At 44.5% G+C, this 27,902-nt stretch overlaps 1 protein-coding gene across 1 annotated transcript in view; it reads left to right on the top strand.

Annotated features, from left to right (window-relative positions):
• Nucleotides 1–25,866, top strand: part of LOC128411048 (calpain-14-like) — a 34,955-nt gene extending 9,089 nt beyond the window's left edge. The window contains exons 9-21 of the mRNA XM_053383012.1: nt 2,588–2,751; nt 2,864–3,027; nt 4,555–4,563; nt 7,936–8,138; nt 9,512–9,548; nt 10,242–10,298; nt 10,828–10,885; nt 15,888–15,952; nt 18,044–18,112; nt 19,572–19,650; nt 22,418–22,534; nt 22,987–23,042; nt 24,005–25,866. Of these exons, the coding sequence (XP_053238987.1) occupies nt 2,588–2,751; nt 2,864–3,027; nt 4,555–4,563; nt 7,936–8,138; nt 9,512–9,548; nt 10,242–10,298; nt 10,828–10,885; nt 15,888–15,952; nt 18,044–18,112; nt 19,572–19,650; nt 22,418–22,534; nt 22,987–23,042; nt 24,005–24,031 (1,105 nt within the window). The 3' untranslated portion in view covers nt 24,032–25,866. The remainder of the gene's footprint in view (nt 1–2,587; nt 2,752–2,863; nt 3,028–4,554; nt 4,564–7,935; nt 8,139–9,511; nt 9,549–10,241; nt 10,299–10,827; nt 10,886–15,887; nt 15,953–18,043; nt 18,113–19,571; nt 19,651–22,417; nt 22,535–22,986; nt 23,043–24,004) is intronic.
• Nucleotides 25,867–27,902: the final 2,036 nt, after the last annotated feature.

Genomic DNA, 27,902 nt, shown 5'->3' with positions numbered 1-27,902 from the left:
GGTTTCTCAAATGCCTATAGAATGACTGCTCAGCTAATTGTTCCATGACCAGTGCTTTTTTTCCTGGGGGTACGCAGGGATACGCATACGTGAATCTAACGGGAGAAGAAACAATTTTTTTTAAAAAAAAAATAGTTTCTTCTCTAGCACGGTGAATCATCAGTTCTGTTGCCACCTCCGATGGCAGCCTTTTGTCCATTTATTTTCCCCGATTTGAACTATAAAATGGTGATTTTCTTGAGTAAAAATGAGAATACCCCTAAACATTTTTTATAGAAAAAAAGCACTGCCCATGACCCTCCCTGCCTCTCCCCTGTTAGTAGGTCAGATATCCATATGGCATAGTTTTAAGCGGAAAGAGACCACTGTGGATATCAATGAGATTTTCTTCTCTGTTGTGTATTTAGGACTGGCAAAAAATACTTCTTAAAAACCTTAATTTCTGCTCGCTGAGGGAAAAAAGAGAGGGCATGCCACATTCACACCAGTTTCTGGGAATTGCAGGTGCGTTGGGTTCTGCTTGTGAGTTTCCCAGTGGCATCTGGGAAGATGCTGGACCAGACGGGCCTTTGAACTGATCCAGCCGGACTTCTCTCAAGTTCTTATGTTCACTGCCAGCGCATTCACTCCTTTGCAGCTAAAACACTTTCTTTTTTCCGGAACTGGCTGGTTTGTTGCTGCTCACAAGCACGACTTCTAATGATGATGGCCGCCCCGTATCATTTATCACCAGCACCTTAATATTGGAGATATGCCCTAATCCCTGCAAACATCTGGCTATATGGCATTGTCTCTAATGAGTCCAGTTTGCTGTGATATTTTAAATAGACATACCTCTAGTGAGCGGCTTTTTATAATACAAGTCGGGTCTGCAACACAATGTTGCAGCATAGAGTGCTCCCTCTTCAGGATTCTGGTTGTTCCAATTTCTCTCCCCTCTCTGATATTCTTCTTTTTATATCCTAGCAGTTATCCAGCATTTCCTGGACGCTGAACACTCTTGGTCCTCATTTCGTTTTCTTTTCTGGGGACGGGGATTCTTAAGCTCCCAAGTTCTGCCGATATACTTAGGTGTTTTGGCTACATAAGCAATGACAATCACAGCCTGTGCAACTGAAATGGAGGGAACGATAATAACAAAGGGTCTGTTTGTGTGTGAGTGAGTGCAGTGATACTGTTTTATTCAAAACGTACACACTTTTGCATGCCATTTTCCCTAACGTAACACAGTTTTGTATGTTATTTTCACCAATATCATTGTTTTTTAATGCACACTTCCCCCCCGATACGTATACATTTTTGTAAACATTGGTTGCAGAAGTACATCGCAAAATTCAGATAAGTGCATGTTTTGAAGGATAGCAGTGTTTCGCTTCACATACTGTTTCGGAAAGTGTGAATTTGATCATTTCACCTGGGATTGCAAACTGAAATTAATTTCTTCTCCAACCCTGCCTGGTATAGAATGCAGTCGGACTTGTGTTGCTCCAACCTATTCCGATTTTAAAACTCCCTCAAAAGTGAGATTAAGCTTTGTTTAATAGGCTGCATTGTGAAGTCTGAAAATCCACATTTCCCCAAATGAGCACATGTGCACACCCACAACCGCACGTCGAAGGAGGATACAAGTGATCCAGTTTCTCATGTCACACCATTTTGCCACTAGGTGGCAGTGTTAACACACAGTGCCGTTCCTCCTCTTCTTGGGCTCCCCAAAAACCTCTCTGCTAAGAATTATTTGCGGTTGTCTTGTCTGCTCCTCCTCCTCATAGTACTGCTGCTTATTGGTAATTACTAAACGTAAGCCAAGGCAAAACATGTATCCTCTGCAAGCGCTCTTGTCCTATAATGTGTTGTCAGCAGTCACACGCTTCGGCAAATCCAGTGTGAGAAATGGGAACCTGTGGACCTCTGTGCGCATGATGAGAAATAGGTGCACGTCAGAGGCAACATGCATCCATTCTACGGTCAGGGATTTAATTTCGAAAGCAGGACTGCAGAGCCTTTCTGAGATCAAAGGCCACATTCCCTTCTGGGTCACATGCTGAGGGTGGGTGGACCCAGAGGAAAAAGTGGGTGGAGCAATGAGCGTGGGTTTTACAGTCGGCTTCTTTCTATGTATGCTCACACACCCCCTCTCCACCCAGACAAGCAGGAGGCACTATCAGAATTCAAGGACACAGGCTAGGCCAAACGGGAAGGACAAGCGGAGCTAGTGAGTGGTGAGGCCTTGAGGAGAAGGGGTGTGGCTTGTGAAGAGTCCAGAGGGCCAGATAGACCTCAGGGGCCACATTTGGCCTCTGGTCCTGAGCTTTGCCACCTCTATTCTGAAGAACATGGAACAGGAGCTAGGAAACAAGGAAGCTGCCTGATACTGTGTCAGATCATGCGCCATCTAGCCCAGAACGACCAATCGTTCTCCAGTATTTCAGGCAGGAGCATTATCTGGAGACGCCAACTTGGGACAGAAAACCTGACAGCAGCCTTAAGCCTTAAACAAAAACAGAAGATGCGTTAGCTTCAATGTCAGTCCTAAGCCAGGATGAACATTTGACTCTGTGTCTTTGTTGTTGTTCTTTTCTCACAGGATGTCCCTGCAAGATTTTAAAACCCATTTTGTGGGTCTGATGATCTGTAAACTGACTCCTGATCTCCTGAGTAAGGAATTAGGGAAGAAGTGGACGTGCTCGACGCAGGTCGGCAAATGGGTCAAAGGAAGCACAGCAGGGGGCAGGATGAAGGTGCACAATGGTGAGGTGCCCCTTGGGGAACGCTACTTTTGAAAATAATTTGCTGGCATAAATGAGCTAAGCACCTGCTTTTCTGAGCTAGAGGCTCACATGTTTGCATCTTGCACCTCCAGCTGCATTTTGGAGGAATCCCCAGTACTTGCTGAGAGTTCTGCAAGGCAATGGGAGCAAAACGTCCCTTTACTCCTGCAGCGTGTTGGTGTCTCTGATCCAAAAGCGCAACGACCATCACCGGAATCGGATGCCTCATCTCCACATAGGCCTCTCCGTCTATAAGGTTGGTGGAATCTTGTTGCTTTCCTGCTGAAACTGTTGGGTTAAATTGTTCTAAGCTGGGGCAGCCAATGTGTGGTGCCCTCTAGATGTCATTGGACTCCATCTCCCATCACCCCCAGAAAGCACGGCTGACGGTCAGGGAATGTTGGGAGTTGTAGTGTAGCAAAATCTGGAGGGCACAGCATTGACTACACCTGCCCTAAGCTGTTTCTCCAAAGCCCCTTGCCAGAAAATAAGAAGTTTCTTCCTAGCAGGTACAGATTTCTTTTGCTTAATGCGAACAGAGAGGGACCCTGACCTACCAAGGGAGGCTGTGAATCAGAAGTAGAAAACAGGGAAAAGAACTGGGCAAGTCAACATCCCATGTAGGCGCAAATGATACCCTCCATCCTAGTACTGAACAAGGCTCTCTTCTGCTTCAAGACTCCCCTGTGAGGAACCTGTGGCCCTACACATGGTATTGGACTATTACAGGTTCCATCACTCCTGACTGTTGGCCAAGCTGACTGGGTCTGATGGAAGTTGGAGACCAAGCACCTCTGGAGGACCACAGGTTCTCCACTCCTCTACCTTCAATAGATAGATGTCTAGAACAGCCTTACTCAACCTTGGATCCCCAGATGTTGTTGGACTACCACTCCCATCATCCCTAGCTAATCAGGGATGATGGGCATTGTAGTCCACCAACATCTGGGGAACCAATGCTGAGAAAGGCTGGAATATCATCAAGTGTAGCTGCTGAAGCAAGTCAGGATTTCTGCCCCCCACTCCCCTAGGGCTTTTGACATTGTCTCCACCACCACCACCTCTGAACCCCACCAGGAGTCAGAGTTCATCCTGTGGCTGTTCTGGACTTCAGCAACCTTACCTCCCCAAGGTGCCTAGTATATGGGATAAGTTTTAAAATAGGGAGTTCAGTGCTTTAGTGTCTGGTGGCCCTTTTGACTGATTCAATCAACTGTAACTTTCAGTTGTAAATTTCACTTGGAATTCTCTGGCTAATACATATTCTTCATTCTTTTTTCCTAGGTGGGCCAGGAGGTACGTATATAGTCCCATGTTGCTTATTCACATATCGGTCATGTATTCTTGCATATGCTTCCTTCCTGCCCTTTCCCCTCAGACAGGGTGGGCAAGAACAGATGCAACTTCTGTGTGCTTACCATAGCCGAAATTCTGATCTGAGTGCAATCTCAGGTGGGCTGGATTTAAATTCTTTTAAGGTGGAAACAATTGGATATTTGAAATGGTGTTTGTACCAAAATACTGAAATGTGTTGTTTGCAAGCAGCTGCATCTCTCTCTCTCTCTACACACGCTGAGACACATGCACCCATTGCTAGGAATCTTATGTGTGCAGAGAGCCTTTGCATTCAGCTCCTGCTTGGAAGCTTCCCAGGGGCATCTGGTTTTCCACTGGCTGGATTAAATGGCTCTTTGGCTTGAACGAGCAGGGCTCTTCTTTGTCTGTTCTTATGAGGTGCTATGGGCCTTGCATTGACTTTGTGCAAGTGGGAAATGCCTGCAAGCTGCACAAAGTGTGCAGCCCTGATAAATTTCACATTCTGGTGCCTTTGCGCCTTCCACCCTGGCTGGAGGTTCATGTTCAGCCATGCCAGCTTACAAGCATGGGAATCGGATTTGCACCACAATCCTAACCGTCTCTGCTGGGAAGTTACAACTGCCGAAATCCTGTGTTCAGGGTATTGGAAAATCCCAAAACCTTGATGCTTTGTATTCTGCAGAACTTGGAATTTCTGTTCGTATGTGAGTATTTGGACATGGCTTTCCAAACTCCGTTCAAAGCTAGTGTGTCCCATTTTCTTTTCCACCTATTTCAGAGAAGCTTCTTAAGGCATTAAAAAAAAAAGATTGTTAATGCCGTCGCGACTCAATGCATTTCAAGATAATGCATTTTTATGGCTTAATTAAGCATTAATGGTGGTGTGTTCCTGAGCTATGCCCAGAAGCAGTAGACAGGGCTGAGTGAGAAATGGTTTTATTATATTCCCTTTTTAAGCCCCACAAAGTATAAATCCCTAGGGGAATTCGCCCACTTTTTTTAGCTCATTCTTTGGCATTATTTGCAGATGCCACTAAATCAATGCTATCATTTCTTTTTGTCCATTGCATACAGTTAAATGATGTTCCCAAGTGCCTTCGTCTCAGATATTTTTGTTACACCGCCATCAAATTCAAGTAGATGTTATGTCAGGGAATGAGCTGCCTGTGAAGGCGTTTTTACCAGGACATAAAACCAAGAATTGGCAATTCACTGGCTATATGCTGCTGTGCACTTGAGCCATGTGATGTGCATGGCAGATGGGAACAAAGCAGTGGCACGATTAACCTGCATGGGGACTAGAGTTTGGTTGATGCTGATATATCCTTTGCTACCTTGGTCTGGGTCCATTTGCATCAAAGTATCAGCTGAGACGCTTCCTCTGATTTTAGCAATGTCAGGACAATAGGACCAGGTCATCAGAGAAACTGTGAATCTGGCCTACGCCAGGGGAAGCTAGCATGGTGTCCTCCTGATGTTTTTGAATTCCAAACTCCCCCTAGCCAGCATGGCCAATGGTCATGGATGTTGGGAGTTGTTGTCCAACCATAGCCAGAGGACGCCATGTTGGCTACCTCTGGCCAAAGCTTTTGCCCAAGCCCAGAAGGCCCAAACCATGAAAAATCCTGCATTGCAGGGGTTGGACAAAATGACTCTCATGGTCGCTTCCAACTCTACAGTTCTATGATTCTATGATTTCATGACCCACATATTTGGCTCTGTATGGTCTCAGATATGCTGTGGTTTGAAAGCTCAGCCTGTCTACCTACTGTCATGCTGTGAAACCAGTCTGGCTTCTACCCAAAGGTGCCAGAGGCTCAGGATCAACAGACTGGTTGAGCCTACTTGAATGCAGCAGCAAAGCCAAAGTTGTTTGTCTCTTGTCTGGAGGTTTGGACCAATTGGAAGATAACACTTTTACATCCAGGCTCATTGAAGATCAGAGCTGGAGTCTGCTTGGAAGTAAATTCCAGACTTGTATTGAGCACCAAGATTAATATAGTGAAGTACAAAACCAAGAGCAGTTTTAACATTGGAAATACAATGAATCACTGCATTGACTGAGGCATAAAAGCCTTGCATTTAATATATGATGCATTCAAAGGGGCAACCCCACCCTCTTAGGAGATGACAGATTGCTGCATTAGCAGGAGAGAAATACAACCAAAGAGAGAGCAAAAGTCTTTCTGCAACTGCTCTTGTGGGCAGCAAAGTCCGCCAGAGAGCAAAATGTCAGAGCCATTTTGAGGAATGGCCAAATCAGGAAAGGCACCAGAGTTCTTAGCCAATGCAGTTATTGACCGTCTCCATGTCCGGCATTCTCTCATTCAGTCGCTAGTAATGGGAGATGCCTATTAACAGTGCAATTTTGCCTTCATCATCATGCCATAATGGGATGATGGGGTTGTCAAAAAGAGACCACGGTTGTAATTCTATTCTAAGCCTATTTGCGGAGAAGTAAGCCCCACTGGAATCAATGGGACTATTTTTCTGAGCAGAATTGGTTGCTTGCATCCTTGGGTTTTAGGACAACATGCACAAGGGGTATGCACTGATTTAGGAAATATTTGGACCACTCTGATGATTCTGTGTTGCCTGGGTATTATTTTTCTGATAAAGGCATTCTGTAGAATTATCATTGGTTCCCCACTTTTTCCAGTCTATGTGCAGGATGTGTGCCCAAGAATTTATTTAAGTATAGATTTTAATGGCCTTTGTATGCCACCTCATAATGCAAAGAGCAGCTTACAAGAAAAGTAAACACTATTTTAGTACCTTGAAATGTGAAATCAAATGCTACATAAATATAACAAAAGAGGCTCACAAAATTGAATGTAGATTGAAAAATGGAGAGACCCTATTTAAAAGGCCTGGAGGAACAGAATAGTCTCTGCCTGGCGTTGAAAAGACCACAAGGATGGCACCAAGAGAGCTCCCCAGGGAAGGGTATTTCATAACCAGGGTGCCACAACTGAAAAGGCCCTCTCCCTGGCAATCACTTGCTTCACTTTATTGATGGACACACCCAGAGCAGGGCATGTGAAGTGGGTCTTAAGGAACATGGAATAGGAAGTAGCTTCACAGGATCTGAGTGCTGGGAGGAAAAAAGTATTTGTTGTTATCATGTTTCGGGCAAAATATTAGCATGTATGTAATGGTTATATGGGGTTGCTCGTGCGTAAGTTGCCGCCACTCCTGGCTAGGTTGCCTGGTTAAGCCTTTTCCTGGCTGGACAGCCCTTCACTTCGTGGCTGTTCAGTCGCAAGCAGAATCCGTCAGTGGGCGTTTCTTGAACTTCTTCCAGCAAAGAAGTTCTTTGACGCCAAGTCTACGCCTACTTTCCCTGCGCGGAAGTCTTCTGCGCAGGGTGGGTGTGGGTAGCGGAGGACCTGTGCTCTCCGCGCTGGTCTCTGGCGAAGAGTCCTGGAGCCCCCTCTCCGATTCCCCCATCCGCCCCCCTTTATCCCTGGTGTTACGCTGATTTCCTTCCCCAGCCGATGAGTTCCCTCTCTCCCTGCTGGGCCCTTCTCCGGCATCGCTTGGGAGCCTTGCCTCCACTTCTGGCTCCGATGTCAGTTCCCTGACAATGTAATTTAGACAAATTCAAGCACCCATTGTTTTCAGGGTTGCCTCTGCACTTTCATTTACTTCTAAGTAACATGGATGTGGTTTCTGATGACACATCACATCTATTTTGTGCCTTCGAAAATGGATGCTACCCCACCCTACTTTTCATATAAATATTAGCTCGTTCCTCTCCATGGAACTCTTTACATGACTTAAAAAAATAATAATCCCCAAACAGTGTAAGCTTTTTGTAAGTTTCTCTCTCTTTCTTTCTTCTCAGTACCATGACCTTAATAGAAAACTGCCGGCTGCCTTCTTTGTCTGGAACATGCCCCTGAATAGGGCAGTCTTTGTAAAAGACCGTGAAGTGACTCAGGATTTCCGGCTCCCACCAGGGGCCTATGTCATTGTCCCAGCCACTGCAGAACCCAACCAGGAATCAAACTTCATCCTGCGGGTCTTCTCCAGGAAGCACAGCCTTCAGTAAGTCCTCCGGTCTTGCTTTGCTACAATCAATAAGGGACGGGGAGTGTGTAATTTTGCCAGAGGGAAAGGCTGGTGGTGGGTGCTCTCTGGTGGGAGATATGTAGTTTGCCCTACCTTTTCATGTCCATTGGTCAGGGATGATGGGAACTGTAGTTCAGCAGCTCCCTGTGGAGGACCACAGGCTTCTGAATCCTGGTTTACACCACTGTGAACTGTGACGACGACGACGACAACAACAACAACAACAACAACAATTTAATATTTAATGCTGTATTGTTTTTAACAATTTTGGGAGCTGCTCAGAGTGGTTGGGGAAGCTCAGCCAGATGGGTGGGGTATTAATAATAATAATAATAATAATAATTACAACAACGGCAGCAATGTCATAGTAATAGTTGGTCCCTATTTGTGGAATGCTCTCCCTAGGGAGGCTTGCTTGGCACCTTCATTATACACCTTTAGGTGCCAGGCAAAAAACATTCCTCTTCAACCAGGCCTTTGAATGATGGACCTCCAATGTTGTGGGAGGATGGTTCTAGGTTTGTTTTTGATCCTATTTTTATTAGGAAAAATATGCATTTCGTGTTTTTTATATTGTGATTTTATGTTGTGAACTGCCCTGAGATCTACGAATAAGGGACGGTATACAAATTTAATTAATTAATTAATTAATTAATTAAAAAACTCCATTATTAATCATTGCTCATTCTTTTATGAATTAGTTACCTACTCTTCACTGCAAGGTCCCAGGGTGGGGTACATACATATTAAATAGCATGAAAGCAGCACTTAAAATCAGAATTAAGCAACACAAAGGTTACTACAGTGCAGAAATGTGGTGTGGGAGTGGAGGCAGGGGCAGTGGGCACATAGTTTAATCTAAAATGAGTCATTTGCTCCAAGAAAATCCCATGGCATCTTGTCTTACTGGCAAAAAGGAGTTCAAGACTATTGCCAGGGCTTTCATTCCCAGCCACCAGTTGTCTGGTGACACCAGTTGCAATGGACTCATAGACCATCAATGAAGCTCAGAGACCTCTGTGTGCTACATTCTTCAACTTTGGGTCCCTAGAGGTTGTTGGATTACAACTCCCATCATCCCTGGCTAAGCTGGCTGAACATGATGGGAGTTGTAGTCCAGCAGCAGCTAAGAGCTCAAGGCTGCAGAACAGTTACAGGCCTGTCAACTCTGTAAAAGCAGATGGCTTCACAGTTGTACCAACACTGGCTGAAGCAGCAATGTTTGTGGGGAGAGCTTGATCCAGAAGAAGCATTGTATTGGACAAAAGAAACATTTCTGCCTTCCCTCCCCCTCTCACCTTGTTGCACTATCTACGCCTCTCATTGTACTTGTTAAAATTTGATTTCAGTGAATTGGGTGGTGATTCCAGCTGTGTCCTTTCAAAGGTGAGTTGAAGAACCGCTACACCGCTTGACTTGCTTCTCTCCTCTATTCCTCTGTGCTGACCTGCGATCCTCAGCAGAGCTTCCAGGGTGGGGGAACCAATCAGTTGAGTACGGTGGGCTAAGCTTGCAAATGGACTTTTATTGCTGGCCAGCTTCACTTTGAGGCCTGAATGGCAGGATGTAAATCTGGAAATATATAGGCGATCCCTGCTGTGTGCTTTTAAAAGGGGAGAAGAGGTGTAACTCACTTTGTTTTTTAATGTTCTAACAGCACCACAAGAGTATGTTGATGTCGTAACTTATGGGAAGTGAATACGCTCCCTTTGAATGAACCCCAGCAGCTGGCATTTATCATATCAAGAGAAAAGACATAAGCCAAGTGGATGCTCATTCTCATGGCATCTTGGGAACGGCAGTTACTGAGTGGGGGCTCTGACCTCAAAAGCCAAACTCAAGAGTCTCGTGGCTGCAGGTGTCTGTTCTTCCCCCCGTAAATTCTTGCAAATTAGCATGCAGAATTGGACTGCAGAAAGTCAATTTTTCTAGGATAAGTTTGACTGTCAGCTGTTCTCTTGCCACTAAACTTCTGTTGGTCTAGTGGCCTGCTGATCCACTGCAATCCATTACCTAGATCTTGAGCTACCGCCTTTCCATCCTGCTTCTGTTCTGATTTGTTGTTGTTGTCGTCTGCAGGAAATCGTTGATGAACATGAAGATTGGGAAGATTTCTTCACTAAGTACTTTGATCAAGTAAGTCTGCCTATCGGGTCCGCCAGAGGGAATAACCAAACTGCCCTGTTTGTGTTAGTTTCTGTGGAAAAAAAATGTAGGGGAGGGAGAGAGGGAGGGAGGGAGGGAGAAACCTACATTTTGGAAAGCATGCTGATGAAAGCCCATCAGACAGTGCCTATAGAACAATCCCGCCGCTAGGGTCTGACTTGATTTGTATATATTTTCAAACATACCGGTATATCAGCTCATCACCACTTGAAGGAAGGAAGGAAATTGGGACAAAATAACAAAGCCAGTTGCAAGGTTCACATGCAGGTAGAGATTCCGATGATAAGCTTTTAAGTATGAACATCCCTCTCTGATGACCATAGGCACTGCTGATATCTTATGAAAATGCCTTGACTTTCACAGCTGATTTGTGACTGCAGCTTCAAAACTCAGTTTTCTATGTGATACCTCCATTAAAAATTATGGTCTTTTGAATGCGTAGAACTTGAAATATGCAAAGCTTGGGTTTTTCTATAATATCTTGTCTCTCTTGCTTTAGTATCCTGAGATTAATGCAATGCAGCTGCTGAGGATTTTGAACAATGTGGCTTGGACAAGTAAGTATGATCTGGACTGCAGAATGCAGCATCACGTATGTACACGGACCCAAGAGCAGAATAGCAGTGAGGGTTTTCATTATGTAGCTCAGTCTCCACAAGAGATGGGTACATTTCTCATTAGGCTCTGCAGATGGTATCGTGTCAACCTCTATTAATTGTGTTTAAATGATAACATTTTCATACTCTTAATTATAGCAACTCTACCACTTTTACTTTCTGGGGCTCAGTTGCTTGGGAATAAAAGTCAAAGAAGTCTTTGCTCTCATGTTCTGCTGGTGTGCTCCCGTAATAATAATAATAATTTATTATTTATACCCCGCCCATCTGGATGGGTTTCCCCAGCCACTCTGGGTGGCTCCCAAGAGAATATTAAAAAACATGATAAAACATCAAACATTTAAAACTTCCCTAAACAGGGCAGCTTTCAGATGTCTTCCAAAAGTCAGATAGTTGTTTATTTCCTTGACGTCTGATGGGAGGGCCTTCCACAGGGCGGGCACCACTACCGAGAAGGCCCTCTGCCTGGTTCCCTGTAACCTCACTTCTCGCAGTGAGGGAACCACCAGAAGGCCCTCGGCGCTAGATCTCAGTGTCCGGGCTGAACGATCGGGGTGGAGACGCTCCTTCAGGTATACTGGGCCAAGGCCGTTTAGGGCTTTAAAGGTCAGCACCGGCACTTGTAGTAATCTGGTGGGCCACTGAACCCCAAGATGTAGCAATGGCAGCCAATGTGAAAGAAGAGTGCTGTGGTGCTCAGGTCCTGTTTGCGGGCTTCTCACAGGCAACTGGTTACCCTCTGTGAGATCAAGATCTTGGATCGTTGCATCGGCGATGTGATCCATCAGGAGCCTAGGACCAGGAGCAGGCTTTTAGGATTGTGCCCTTAGGCATACCCCTAAGGGAATTTCAAGAAACAGAATATCACATCTCGCTGAGGATGCAGCAGTGACTGGGGCGGGGGGGGGGGGGGAGAAGGAGACGCAACAGAGAAAGTGACTTTCTCCAAGCTAGACATCACAGAAGAGGTGGCATTGCAGGACTGGAAGCCGGATGCTAGTAGCTAGAAGAGAGAGCTAGAAGAGTCAAGGACACAGCAGTTGCATATGAGGGAGTTGGAGGAGCATCGCCGCCCTCCTGCTGGTGGTGATACAATTGCTGGGGCGGGCATGGGGCAAGGTACTGGTGAGGTTGTGGTTCTGCCCTGCCAATCCCAATGGACACCAGCCTCTATTCGTTAGAATTATTGTAGTTCCCTTACAGTTGTATCAAAGAACTTTGAAAGCAGGCATATCCTTAGGCAATGACTTATCATCCTCTCCATTAAGGAAGGAGGTTGCAACTACAGTATGAGTCAGTGCACTGATCATCAGAGCCCTTCATGACACACCCCTGTGATTTTGGTCTTGAGCCTGGGGCACAGCTTGAATTCCCAAGCTGTGAGAGCAGAGAACCATCTTCAGGCCCCCCCCCAAATTCTCCATTAACAGAGCCATCCTTTCTTACTATTTAGCCTTTCCCCTTTGATGTCTTCTTGTGTCACACTTCCTCTGGTGTTCTTCTTCTCCAGGATGTTCCCTATGGCAATTTCTCCTTCCATTACCAATGCTTTCTTTTTATTTTACTTATTTATAAAATTCCTTCCCTGCTCTTCATCAAATATGATCTTAGGGTGGGCAACAAGTTGAAATATAATGAAAATGGTACCACAAAATGCAATTGAAACAAAAACAAATGAACAGGTATAGTTCCAGGAAAAAAACAAAACTTACCTGCATTATTTTTGTTGAATGCGTTTCCAAACTTTGTATATACTATGCATTGCTGGTTGTTACCATTTCTTTTCACTATTCCCATCTCTGCCTAGCTCCTTCCCCCACCCAGTCCTGCTTTCCTGCCATGGGAAGCCTTCTTGACTGACTCCCTATCAGTTCAAGAGTGCAAACAAACCAACAAACCGGCCCCTCCCACCATATTTTATTTAGGAAGGCTTTTGGTTCTATAGTATATTTAGATTTCTTTATTGTTCACTCTTTCCTGTGAATGTTTGTGCCATTCATATTTTATTGAGCCTACCCTAAAAACATGGGGCAGACCAATCCTAGGGTGGACTGCCAAGGTGTGGAGGGGCACATCCTGTGCGGCAACTGCAGTCTTTCCAGTTCCCTGCTGGCTGGCTTGGAAGGTGGTGTTGAGGCGTTACTGTTACTGCATCCGTTCCAGCCTGGTGCAGCAGAGAGTGCCAGGCTGACTTCTTCTATGACAGAAGGACTGGAGTAGGAGTCAGCAGATCTATGCCCTTGAGACTGACCCAGAAACTCCAGCGGGTGCAGAATGCCGCGGCGAGACTCCTTATGGGGTCTTCGCTGCGAGACCACATTCATCCGGTGCTATATCAGCTGCACTGGCTCCCGGTGGAGTACAGGATCAGGTTAAGGTGCTGGTTTTAACCTTTAAAGACCTATACGGCCTAGGACCCTCGTACCTACGGGACCGCCTCTCCTGGTATGCCCCACAAAGAAACCTACGGTCTGCAAATAAAAACATCCTGAAGGTCCCAGGCCTCAGAGAGGTTAGGCTGGCCTCAACTAGAGCCAGGGCCTTCTCGGCTGCGGCTCCAATCTGGTGGAACGCTCTGTCACAAGAGACTAGGGCCCTGCGGGACCTGACATCTTTCCGCAGGGCCTGCAAGACAGAGTTGTTCCACCAGGCCTTTGGTCAGGGCGCAGCCTGACTCCCTCCTCTGGCAACCTGCACAGAGTTTTGCTTAATGGTTGCCATCAACTTGATTTTAATTAATTTTATAATGAAATATTTTCAGAATGTTGGTTTATTTGATTGTTTGATTATTTGATTGTTGTTAGTCGCCCTGAGCCCGGCTTCGGCTGGGGAGGGCGGGATATAAATAAAATTTATTATTATTATTATTATTATTATTATTATTATTATGACTTGCCCAGCTCTACCCTTGCCCTGCTGCTGCAACATCCTGTTTGGGGGACCCCCTGCTGGCTGTTGCCGGTGGGAACACCCCTGCCAAGAGTGTTTCTTCCGTAATTGTGGGGCCTCCGTAACAGTGGAACCCTCTGTTGGTTGAGGTTAGCAGGTGGAGATGTCTGCTGGATCCCAACCCCCACCAACAGCATGAATAGAGGTTGGCGACTGCAGACTTAGGTTAAAAAATGGTAAAGCACCCCTGACAGTTAAATCCAGTCACGAATGACTCTGGGGTTACGGTACTCATCGCACTTTACTGTCCGAGGGATCCGGCATTTGTCTGCAGACAGTTCTTTCGGGTCATGTGGCCAGCCTGACTAAGCCACTTCTGGTGAAACCAGAGCAGCACACGGAAACACCGTTTACCTTCCCGCCGGAGCGGTGCCTTTTTATCTACTTGCACTTTGACGTGCTTTTAAACTGCTAGGTTGGCAGGAGCAGGGACTGAGCAACGGGAGCTCAACCCGTTGTGGGGATTCGAACCGCCGACCTTCTGATCAGCAAGCCCTAGGCTCAGTGGTTTAGACCATAGCACCACCCGCGTCCCTTAGACTTAGGTTAGCATCCCATAAAAATAATGAGCACCGTGAATACCTTAAGGGCAGCCTGATTCCTTATATCCCTAGCCAATCACTGAGCTCTTGGGGGGAGTCTTTGTTGATGGTCCCCGTATGGCTAAGATGCATGTCTCATATCTACTAGAAATCGTGCATTCAGTGATGCAGGATCAAACCTGCAGAACTCCACCCCAACTGAGATTAGACCGGCACCCTCCTTGGTGAACTTCAGGTGCATGGCAAATACTTTTTTCTTCCTGCAGGCATTTTGTGTTTGATTCCATGACGCATTTTTGTATTGCTTATTCTCTACATGGTTTATTTTGATGTACTCCGCTTAGAAATGCTAACTATTAAGCACTATGTAAATGCCTCTCAATAAGTGAATGGCAAATATGGGTTCCAAGAAAGCCCAGTCCTATTTTTCCTCTGGGCTGTTCTGCCTCCAGATACACACAGCTTACAGACTTAAACAAGGTAGACGATTCCTAATTTATAAATGGATAAGATCTGAAACTGTTGACGCTAATGAGATAAAAGCTCTTGTGGCACAGGTTCAGAGTAAACAGAAAGCAAAACAGAACCTTTGTCTCTATTCAGGGTTTTGGCTTCTTTTAGGACTGAGGGTGAGATGGCTATTTTATCTGTGCTCGAGTATCTTTCCAAAGTAACCCATCAGGCACCGGGAAATCTATAAGGAAACTAACCAGGCTGTGCTGCTCATCTTTTATTCTTCATAGGCAATCAATTTTAAGGCTTTCATTTCCAAACTTTACAGTGCATGATTCATATTTAATAAACAGGGCTATAATGAGATTAAAACATTGTCGGTTTCTGTAGAGAAGGGATCGGTGAGTTATGAGCCTGTTGCCTGCTCCATGGAAGTCTGCAGGCAATCTATAATCATGATTTGCAACAAGATTAGACTCCCTTTCTGTTCCATTTCTTGTCATTCGCTTATCGCTAACTGAGGCTCGGCTCTGTGTTTTTAACTCGTCTATCTGTTCAGTCTCCTAAGAGAGGCAGAGGACACAAAACTTGTCAGATTTATCCCTGGTTGTCGTCCATTGCTGCTAGTCGAGCTACACAAGGGACAAATCAAGCAGAAAAAGGCAAAGACAAGACTTCTCCCAAGGTCAATCAGACACAACCGCCTGTGCACATTTCCTTGGGATTGCATGTCATTGAAACTGGCGGACTTGAGCCATGCTCAAATACAAAGGCATAGGCTGGTTTCTGTTCTTGCTGACATCTACTGTAACAGTCTGTACCAGAACCTTTGTGTCTATCTCTCCTGTTGAAGGCAGTTGCATGTGAGCATGCTGGTGATGCACTCTGTTCCAAAGAGGGCTACCATTACCACTTGGGACCCGGATATTATTCTCCTGCTTGTGGATTTGCTTTGTCTCCCTATTCTCATTCAATTATACTTTTTCCCCCCTTTCCAGAGCTTCAGAACCATGGCCCGAGATTTAGCCTGGATGCCTGCCGGGGTATATTGGCCCTCTTAGATGTATCCTGCCTTCTTGGTTTATTTTATTTTATTTTTTACAGTGTATATCTTTATTGATTTAAAATAAATACATTTATGGGAAAACAGACAAACAAACAAACAAACAAACAAACAAACAGACATACAGTCAAACAAACAACAACCACAATATTAGAAACAACAAAATTAATATAACTAACATCCTTTATACTCCGGAAACTGAAAGCAATTATAAAACTTATAAAGAAAAGAATTAAAAATGACTTCCAATTCATCTCACTGTACTTTATCAATTACCTTATACCGCACAGTTACATATTTCTTATATAGTTTCCCTACGACCTTATATTTATACGATACAAGGATCAGTCTAATTCTGCCAAGATGTTTCCTTTTATACAATAGTTTTTAAAGTATTCTTTAAAGATTCTCCAATCCTTATAGACTTTTTGTTTTGGTTGGCCTCTTATCCTTCTTGTCGTCTTCTTGGTTTAACTGTAGCTGTGCTTTGGTGTTTGCCTGAACACACAAATGTCTATCTGTGGATGAGGGGCAGGGGGCAGCTAACATGTTCCAGTGCCTATTGCCCCACCTTCTCAATCCTTGACTCTTCCCATATTGAGCTGTGAATGTCTGCAAGAAGCTTTTACCTGTTTTTAGCTGAACAAGACTGGGGACCCTGACAAAGCGGGAGCGGGGGGAAATCTTGCAAGATGTTCCAGTCCTGTTCAAGCAAAAATGGCCTGCGGACCTTCCATGCTCAATACGGGAAGGTTAGGGACTGAGAAACAGGGTGAATTAAAGGGTGATGTCATGGATAGATAGGGTTTGCATGCCCTATGCCCCTGTTTTAGTCCACAGGAATAACCCACACATGAATACCTGGTTCTGTTGGGCAGATAGCAAAATAATTGACCAATGTTTCGCCACCGAAGAAGGGGGTTGCTTTCTTTTGACAGTTTCCAAATATGGAATAGTTACATATTCAACTCCTTTGAATTGTAGGGAGGTAGAGAAATGGGAAGGAGAAAGGCAGTGTGTGCAGGCAGAGTCCATAGGGCTTTCTGGGAGATCTCCCATCCAGGTGCTGAGCAAACTCAGACCAGCATAGCGTCAGTGAGATTGCTGGATCATGTCTCTCTGGACCAGACCCTGAGACCAGGGTGTGACTGTCTCCTTGCTCCTGAGCAGTAGTGCCTGAGTTTTTGACATTTGTTTTACTCTTCCCACCTTGTCCCTTGTCCCTGTTTATTAGACTGTAGGCCTGCAAGTAGGGTGTCTTGTTTTAATTTCATGTAAGCTGTTCTGGGAGCCTTTTTGGCTAAACAGCAAGGTACGAATGCTATTGAATGAATGAATGAATGAATGGTGGATGGTGAGTTGTTATAGTCTGGGTGGTTTTGCTCACCTGGCTTCCTCACACCATTGCCTGCTATTGCCCCTGAGTCTCATTCCCATTTCCTCCTATTGAACATTCCCATTTCCTCCTATTAAAGCTACAGACTTTGGAAAGATTGGTAGCCTAGGAATGGGGTAAGGAGAGAAGGTAAGACTCCTCCTGAGATCTCCAAAGCATGCCAGGCAACCCGGCTGAGACCTTAGGAAGGATGTCTGGTGGAGGCCAGGATGTCTCTCTTTGTAACCAAGGCTGCGATCCCAACCCTGGGAGTAAACCCCATTGTACTCAACAGAACTTACTTCTGAATAGACACAGTTAGAATTGTGCTGAAAGTTGCTCTTATAAAGGCTAAATCTGAGTAAACAGTGTATGTGCTTGTTTTAACTCTCATGAATACACAGTCCATAGTTTGCTTTGTGCTGTCTTTGAAGTTAATGAGAAAATGATCATTGATTTTAGGAAAAGGAAGAGTAGGTTCAAAGACCTCTTGAAATCAATAATGTAGCTTTGACTTTGGTTGCATTAGGCGCTAGGTCACATTTTTAGTGGAAGTACAAAAATCGAGAAATTCCCCCAGTGGCTTCTCTACTTTTAATCCAAAGTTTGACTTCGCTGCTCTCAGGTTGGTCTAATCAGAACTTTTCCAGGTTCACTCATTCTCCCCCAGCAACAAACTTCATTTGAATATTGTACACCTTGACCACACGATTCAGTTTAATAACACTGGCACCTTGAGCATTCAAGAATTCAGATGCCTATGGAAGAAGCTGCTTCAGTACCAGGTAAAGAAGTGTGTGTGTGTGTGTGCGCCAATATGACAGTTGAGTGGGTGGAGATTCCATGGATAAGAACCTCATTACTTTCTCACCATTTTTTGAAGCTCCTCTAGTACTGGAGTTGAGAGGGAGGCAATAGGGGCAATTGCCTCCTTCCTCTCCCAGTTCTACTACTGGTGCTGGCATAGGGAGGAGGGGTGGGGGGAAAGGGCAGGTATCACTACCACTCCGAGAAGGCTGAGCCACCCCCTCTTTAAAATACCAGGGTGGCACCAGGTAGAAACCATACTGTGCAGATAGGCATTGTGACCTGCCTCCTCAGCCTCAAAGCTGTGCTTTTTCTGGAGATCCCTGGAGTCCTATAATTGCCAGTGGTGGAAAAGGAATTTCCTATAGGTGAGCAGGCAAGGATGCTGTGTGTGTCCCCACCAGGCTTCTACTAGGTCACAAGCAACTAATAAAGGTTAAGCTTAACCTGGCATCAGGTTCTACACAACCCAACCACTTTTTTATTGTTTTAAAAATACTTCCTAACAGGGTGTGGACAGAATTCTACCCTGGCTGCCAGAGGTTTTTGTGGCATGCAGAAAAAAAGGTTTTTTTTTAAAAGAGCTGCTGTCAAGCGGGCAACATTTGGGGGGAGGGAGAGAAAAAGAGAGAAAAGGAAGGAAAGAACCCACTGCTAGCCACCACAGCCAGCTTAAGCACCTTCTCCCCCTGCCAAAATCTTTCATGCAACAGTCCTGCTCACACGCCAGAAAAAAGCAACATAGAACCACCAACCCATTTGCCACCTGCAGATGGGAGTGGCAAAGTTAGGAGTGCCATTTTGAAGTTCAAAGCTAGCCCAAATATTTCAACAGGAAACTAAATCCTGCAGCCTACATAAGTTAAGCAAACAGGCGCAATCTTTCTTGTTGTGCATAATTTAGTCTACTGTTTTGCACATGATTGCTGTTTTATTCTGCTTCTTCTAGGCATGGGCAGGAACAGGGCAATGTTTTGGCCTCTGTCCTGCCTTGAAATTGCTCCCTCCCCATTGGGGGATGGGAAGCTAAAGGTGGGCTAGGAACTTGAGCTGCATCAAACCTGAACCAGATGCTCTGTCACTGAGCTATGACCTCCCTCCCTCCCTCCCTCCCCCCCCTCTCTCTCTGTAGTCCTGTTCTTAGGTTGTGTCCAGATGGGCAGAAAGGTAGCCAGACAGACACAGAGAGGCAGATCTATTTCCGATGGTCCTATCAATTCTCCATCTGCAGCAAAATGGATAACTCTGTTGTTTTGCTTTTCAGGTTAGGCAGTCTGCCAGCATTGTCTGCTTCCCTCAGGTGGCAACAGGACCTCTGCACCCTTTGCATTGAATGAAGAAAGGGGTGGCAGTGGTGCAGGCATAGCCAGCTGAGGGGTAAATGGGTTGGTGTGCCCTGCTTACTTAGTTATCTTCCTCTTTAATTTTTTGTGACAGGCAGTTTTCCAGAAAAATGACATTCAGCAAACAGGAACCTTGGATCAAGTAGAGCTGCAAGCATCTGTGCAAGAATTAGGTGAGGAAAAAGGAAGAGTTTTGTTTTTGTAGCATTCAAGCTTGCAGACTTCCCCCAGGCATTTGGGTGGCTTCTGTGAGCTAGTCTTGTGTTCTTTGGTCCTTATGGGATCCAGTCTGACTTTCTTCCAGAAAGAGCTGCAGGTTATAAAACAGAGATGAGGACCCTATGACTCTCCAAGTAGAGCTCCCATCACCTCCAGGCCCATGTGGCCAATGATCAAGGATGATGGGAGTTGAAGTCCAGCGACATCTAAGGGCACCACGTTGGCCCTTTCCCCTGCTGTAAGATACGCTGGGCATGTGCTGAAGCCTCCTGTGCTGGACTGATGCTGTGATATAGATTACATAGCCTTCCTAGGTCAGTGATGGAGAACCTGTGGTCCTCCAGATCTTGTTGGGCTTGCATCTCCCAACAGCCCCAGCCAGCATCCCAATGGCGATGGAAGCTGTAGTCCAACAACATCCTCTAAAGGCAAATTTGAGCAAGTAAACATTTGAGCAAGAAACACAGTTTTCAGCATTGTCTCATCATCAGGTTATCTGTTTGGTTGCAAGTTGCTCTGAGTTGCCTAGGGCAAGATAATGTGGCTAGCAGTTTTAATAAATAATAATTATCCATGATAAGGGCTTGGAATCCACCTCTTTCTACAGGCTTCACTCATGGGATTCCCATTTATCCATAGAGTGGTGTCCTAATTAATCTGATGTCCCACTACTCACATTTGCTATGTGTCAGTCAAGTACAGTGGTACCTCAGGTTAAGTACTTAATTTGTTCCAGAGGTCCCTTCTTAACCTGAAACTGTTCTCAACCTGAAACACCACTTTAGCTAATAGGGCCTCCTGCTGCCGCCACACCGCAGGAGCATGATTTTGGTTGTCATCCTGAAGCAAAGTTCTTAACCCGAGGTACTATTTCTGGGTTAGTGGAGTCTGTAACCTGAAGCATATGTTACCTGAAGTGTATGTAACCCGAGGTACCACGGTAGTTAGTATATAACCCAATGCAGGCAGCACAGATCTGTTTTGCCAGATCTCTGAATTGTCACACATTTTAGATCAGACCAGATAAACTGCACGCTCAAAGAACACAGTAGCAGATTCATTAACCTACACTGTTTTTGGAAATGTAAGTTGTTTGTCCCACTAGATTTTTCTCGAAATGAGCTGAATTGAATCTGAGGATTAATTTTCAGCCACAAACTTTTGGCTCTTCAATAATTACGCTTGATTAAAAAATGGCTGTAAGGTAAATGGTGGCAAGGTGCGGGGAAAGCAGCTTTGTTAAATGAGATTAGTACAGTTCACAGTGACACTGGAGCTGGAGCATAATTAACTTAATTTAGCTTGAATCTAACATATAGAAAGCACTATAAAAGTTACACTGCAAAACTGTATATGAAAAGAAATGAAATTAGAATTCATTACAATTCACTTGCTACACCGTATGACAACAATAAGCCAATCATCACCGGAAGCGTAATGCAATTAAAAATACAGCATTTTGAACATCAAATTAACAAACTTTGTGTGATTAAATTAAGAAATGCATTATTAATTGATTTGGTGCGCTTCCGTCGCATATTCCATTGCTCTTCATGTAACAGATGCTTAAATCTCAGTGATTCTCAGCGCTTTACTTTCATGTGCTTCATGGCAGTAATTTCCTAATTGATGGCATGCAAATTTCTGTGTGGTTCTGGGGAAGGGAGGGATGGCTTCCTAACTGAAGCATAGTTGTCTTCCAGCATCATCACTGCCACCCTTTCCACTGTCTTCATATGTAAGGCCAGTGTAGTTAGTTTCAGCCTATGACCGGCAAGAACCAGGTTAAAATCCCCACTCAGCCACGAAACTTATTGGGTGATTCACGCCTGTCGCTATATTTTAGCCTTTCCTACCCCACTGAGTTGTTTTAAGGGATTCAAGATGGAATAATATCAATGTAGTAAATAATATAACTAGGACCATCCAAATATCGAGTCCAACTTTCTGCCCATGGCAGTGCCTGGGTTCTGTCAGGGTGCTGTCATCAGTTCCTGGCTGGTTGCCCAGGAAAGTATAAAGACAAGGGAAAGTTTCTTACTGTCCTTTTTTTATTTCAGTCTTTACAGAGAGAGGCTGTAGAACCCAGCCTCTTGGATAATGGCCTTGTCCCGAGTAAATCTCCACCCCTCGTCTCTCCCTCTTCCTCATTTGTCATTCTCATTGTTTCTTCTACGGGTGCTGCTACGTGCCCTCTGTCTTTGGGCTCTTTGCTCTCCTACTTTTAAGGCTTGCCAGGTTCTGGGAGATGGAGGGTTGGGAACACTTTCTAATAACGTGTCAGCCAGGTGTTGTTCCGGCTCTCCCATGATTTCCCAGCTTTTGCCCTCATCTGCCTCTGAGCTGCTATCTCCCTCAAATGCCTGTTGTAAATCTGTACTGTTTTCCTCCTCCTCCTCCGTGGAAGGGTCAGGATGGGGAGAGGCGGTCTCCACCTTCCTCCTCTGCCGAGTCCCTGACAGCTTCACACCCCTCTGATTAAAAGCAGCATGGTGTTTTTGTAGCCGTAAGAATGAATGAGCAGTTTAGCCACAATAGGTGCTAAACGTCCAGCAGCTTTCTCACCAAATGGGAGTTAAGTGTTCTGCACTGGGGGGGGGGGGAAAGGTGGATAAAATTAAATACATGAAAAGCAGTCCAGAACTGTTTGCACTGTGATTGCATGTGGAAAATCTGAGCATTAAGCCTAAATGTCTTTGGATTTTTTTTATCTTACTAAAGGAATCTCCCTCAGCAATGAACTCTGCAAGCTGCTGGCCATGCGATATGGGAACCCTGGTCTGAACATCACCTTTGAGAGCTTTGCGTGCTTCATGCTGCGTGTGGAACTCATGATGGGTGAGGAGGCAGATGACTATTTCTCTCATGCGGGACTCCAAGCAAAATTGGGTTTCAGTCGCAAGTCCTCTGTCTGTAACATAATGACTGTCTTTGGACATTAAGGAGAGAGCAACACCGTGCATTTAAAGCACATTCAACACACCTTCAAAGCACATGACTTTCCCCAAAGAATCCTGCGATTTTTAGTTTCTTAAGGGTGCTGGGAATTGTAGCTTGGTGAAGGGGAAACCACAGTTCCCATTATTATTTGGTGGAAAACATGCACTTTAAATGTGCTTTAAATGGATGGTGTGGATCTGCCCTAAGATAAACGTTAGCTTACTAGAATGATCCCAGGTGAGCCATGGGCTCCCACACTTCCTCTGTTCTTCTCAAGCATGGCTATAAGTAGCAGATTATCCTTTCCTGAGAATCATCATATCAGTTTCCCTCATTTCTTCCTTTTGCAGAGGCCTTTCACAATACGAGTGAAGATGGCAAAGGAATATATCTTCAAGAGTCCGAGGTAAGGACACACACCTTATTTTCTAGCTGTAGCACAGTGCCAGCTGTTATGGAAAACAGGTTCTTCTTTTTAATATCCCAATGAATGGAGCACCTCTTGGTTGTATAACTCTCAAATGATTGCAGTGATTGACAGGACAATGAAACCCTTGGGTCAAGAGCTCTTCCAGGAGCTTGGCTTCCTAGGTTCATCTGTGGGGATGGAGGATAATTTTATACAGTCCACATTATAAAGCAAACCAACTTAGCTCCAGAACTTCCAAGTAAACCAGAAAGCAGTTAATAAGTGGATTGCATACTTCTCTGAATTTTGCAGTGTGCTAAAATATATCTGTTACATGAAAAAATGCAAAACAACAACAACAACCCCAAACTACCCTTCCTATTTTAGGGGGAAATTTGTACAAAATGCATATTTTAGGTTCAATTTAAATGCAGAGTTCTTTTTGTTTATTTCTTATAAAAATCTGCAATGAATGGAACAAACTTATTTTTGAATATGTACAAAACCGTTGGAACAGAAATAAGTTGATTCATTCGATCTAGAGACAGAGTTACTGAATGGTTGAGCTCAGAAGGGACTACACTGACTACTGTGAACTATACAAGGCACGCCATATCTGGGAATGATAGCAAAGTCTGGGCCACAAGAACAGAGCTGCTCCTGCCACACAGGTCTTCCTGAAGTTGGCTGGGGTGATGGCAGAATTATCATAAGAGGAGGCTTTGATGGAGATGCCCTTCTTCCTTGCTGATGGCAGCGGTGGTTCTGCCTATCTTGGTCTTGATGGACCAATAGATAGATCTGCCCTAGGGGTGCCCACCTCCATGGACCAGGTCATGTGAAGGAACCAATAGCAATGACTAGGTCAGGTATAACAGGAGACCATTTCATAGGCTAGCCCCTAGTGCAGTAGAGCAGGATAAAACCATTTTAATGCATTTCTCCTTGGTATTCGGCAGTGGATGATGATGACTCTCTATTCATGAAGTAATGCAAAGGAGAAGAGTTGAGCCAAGCTACCTGGCCCCTACACAAGGACGAAAGTGACATCCTTTTATCTGTATACGGGGGACATTTTGAGTCCAGCTTTATGACTCTTGTGGAATTTGGAAGAGCTTCATTCACTGGGAGCAGCTCCATTGATGTCTCTTGGGACTGCTTGTGGGTGCAGCATGGACAATGGCTAGAAATCATAAGGTCATGCTTCTAGCATACTGACTGAGGCTTCTTTAAAAAGCGCTTCCTTTAGAAGAAGAAGAAAAAAACCTGAGTTACTGATCAAGCACCTGGGTGACAATGAAGTCTGTGGTGTTAAGTCATGCGTCATTTCAATTCATTGAGGAGTATCTGCTGTTAAACCAGGATGGAATAGTTATATGGCTGCAGCGAGGAACAGTGAGCAAGTGAACAAATACGAAGTGGCCTAAAGGGCCTTGCAGCAGCTTATTTCCAAGATGTACTTGCCTGAGTTGTAAGATTGGCTGTGGAGGCACTGCTCACCATCTCATTGTGGCAGCTCAGACAGGCAGTTACAAGAAACAGGGCCTTTTCAGTAGTGGCCCCAAAGCTTTGGAATACCTGGTAGAGATCTCCCTGGGCTCTTTATAAGTGTCTTTTTAGGTATCTGTTTCAACAAGCTTTGACTATCTGATTGATCTCACGGGCTGCTACTTTTAAAATGATATGGTTATTGTTGCTAAAACACTGTTTTTGGGTTGTTGTTTTTTAAAATGAGTTTTTATTATATTTATAATTTTGCTTATTCTTGTATTTATTATTTTGTAAGCCATTTTGAGAGCTTGTAATAGAAAAGTTTGCATAAAAATGAAGAACATTTATACTGACAGTCCTTCAGATTGTCTCCAAAGGTTAGGGTTCACATGTCCTTTTAGGTCATTATGGAGTGCCTTCTCCAGGCATCCCACAATGCCTCATCCTCCCTTTGTTTCCAAGCTTAGCTTTGAACATTGACTGGCACTTCCCAAATTTCTTTCTTCTCCGTTTGCATTTCCATTTGGGGCTGGAGTAAGCAGCTGGCCTACTTACTCCAGCCCCAGTACAGTGTATTTATTTATTTATTGCTATTTTTAATTACTCATTATAAGTTTATCGGAAAGGGTAGGATAATGAAAACAGGCATGAAAGAATCTGTGCAGTCCTTTGGGATTTGGCAGAGAGGGTCACAAGAACTATAGTTTGTCCCTTTCTGTTGCTTCCTGATGAGCAAACCACTGTTATCCTATATTTTTCAGCTGAGGTCAGTGATAAAATTGCTCTTCAGTTGCCACTGCCTACACATGTTGCTTTCAGAGCAGAATCAGGGCCTAAACTTTAATAACCAAGAAAACCCATGATTATGAAAGAGGAAAATCCTTCACAGAAAGTGGCTAAAATGCAGCTCTCAGTGGCTTCATTGGGTTTGGGATTTCACGCTGCAAAACTTTTATTATTATAATACAAAAAAATACAGTTTGTAATGTATTGCACAGGTTATGAAGGAAGCTATGAGATAGCTCAGTGAGACTCTTAACATGGGTTTGAGCCCCACGTTGGGCAAAAGATTCCTGCATTGCAGGGGGTTGGACTAGATGACCCATGTGGTCCCTTCCAACTCTACAATTTATATGAGTCTCTGATTCTATGGAAATGGCTATAGCCAAGTACATATGTTCCATTGTGCTCCAATCATTATATGTATCTGATTTTTGTACACGCTTGTGCATTGCCTCCTTTTAACACAACTACGTGTAATTGCAGCATTATTGTGTGACTATTCATGCACCCTGAAGAATCCTCTGCTGATTATTCAATAAAGTTTTTATAACGCTAAGTAGCACTGAGATGTGTGAAAAGAGGTCTTAACTCATGCCTTAACTCATACAATGCAAACTCTGTTCTGTGGATCACAAGGAAAGTGTTCTTGCCATGGTGCTTTCCTTGACATTTTTGAAAATTTTATATATCTAGCAGAGAAACACTTCCAGAATTCTGAAGATATGACTCCTGTTTTCTGTGTGCATGGTGGGAAACAACACACAATCTATCTGGGGGGGGGGGATGCATTCATTTATATTGAGAGGTACTTCTACACCATCACACTTTTCAATGGGTGCATTAGCAGAAAGAATTACAAAGACATCACTGTGTAGCTGGAGACCTGGATGAGAAGTCTTTCATGGAGACAGAAGAACAATGTGGAAAACAGAGCATACAACACAATGAATAGAGAAGGTAGGCCAATATGGCAATTAATAATATAGAAATCAGGAGTAATTCAAGAATCTAGCCCCCAAGTTCTCAGAATACAACAGAGTTCATCTTGTATGTATAATACAACTGGAGGCATAATAAAATGCATATGGAATTTTTGAAGGCTCTTATATCCTTTTGCATGAGGTCGATTTTTCGGCAACTTCAGTGATCCACAACTATTGGATTTATTTATTCAGATGTTCTTTGCATGGCCAGGAGTCAGGGATGATAGGAATCTAGCAACATCTAGAGGGCCACAGGTCCTAAAGTGCTGGTCTAGGACTTGGGAGACCAGAGTTCTACTCCCCATTCAGCTATGAAACTCGCAGGGTGACATTGGGCCAGGCATTGTCTCTCAGCTTAACCTGCCTCACAGAATGGTTGTGCCAAAATGGGGAAGAAGAAAGCCATGCACTTTATGCTCCTTGCTGGAAAAGGGGACGGTCAATTAATAATAATAAAATGAATAAATTAAAAGTGGCTTTTTAGAAAACCCAGCTCTTGTCACTAGCGCTTATTCAGACAAATTTCTGGACTGGGTCCTTTCCACAAATAGTGAGGATTGGGCCTGTTACATCTACGTCCCTGAAGCTCAGCACTGGCACTCCACAGGGATGTGTGCTAAGTCCATACCTGTATTCGTTGTATACATATGATTGCATTTCATCTTACCCATGTACTGCAATTATTAAGTTTGCTGATGACACCACCATAATGGGTTTAATTGCAGGCGGAGATGAATCTGTGTACAGGGGGGAGGTTCAAAAGGTATCCACATGGTGCTCAGAGAACAATCTGCCCCTAACCATGGGCAAGACAAAGGAGATGTGTTGGACTTTCGGAGGAAGAGAGGGGAGCTAGCCCCGTTGTATATTGGGGGGGGGGGCTGTGTGGAGATAGTCTCTTCCTTTAAATTCCTGGGAATCCATCTTAATGAAGACCTTACTTGGAAGTTAGGTGGTTAGGAAGGCCCAACAGACACTTCATTTCCTTAGGGTCTTGCGAAAGAACAATGTTAGACAGCAACTGATGATTTCCTTCTATCGGTCCACAAAAGAAAGTGTTCTCTTATACTGTATTACGGTGTGGTATGCTGGTTCGACAGCCATGGACAGAAAGTCCCTACAGAGGGTGGTGAAGACAGCACACGATATCATGGGCTGTCCCCTGAGTCCACTAGAAGTTATCGCAGGAGACCGTTGCCTCAGAAGAGCAAGGAACATTCTCAGGGATGACTCACACCCTGGCCAGCACCTTTTTAATCTCCTGCCCGAGGGCAGGAGATATAGAAGCATGATAAGCCACACCAACAGTTAAAGAATGAATTGATTTTAGAATGTATTTCAATTGATTGTGATTTTATGTAAACTGTTATTTTTACTGTTGTTAGCCACTCTGAGCCCTGCTTTGGCTGGGGAGGGTGGGATATAAATAAAATTTATTGTTATTATTATTATTATTATGAACAGTTTCTACCCGTGGGCCGTGAGGCTGCTGAATGGAAGACAGCAACATTGCAGCTGACGTTCAGGATTGGTGGTCATACAACAGCACACAGAGTGTAACAAGGATGGAGAGATGGGGGGGGGGCTCATCTAATCTCAC

The sequence above is a fragment of the Podarcis raffonei genome, chromosome 3 (assembly GCF_027172205.1).
Source record: "Podarcis raffonei isolate rPodRaf1 chromosome 3, rPodRaf1.pri, whole genome shotgun sequence".
In the NCBI taxonomy this organism is placed as follows: Eukaryota; Metazoa; Chordata; class Lepidosauria; order Squamata; family Lacertidae; genus Podarcis; species Podarcis raffonei.
Note: the sequence above shows the minus strand (reverse complement) of the source record. Positions and strands in the feature narration are given on the sequence as shown.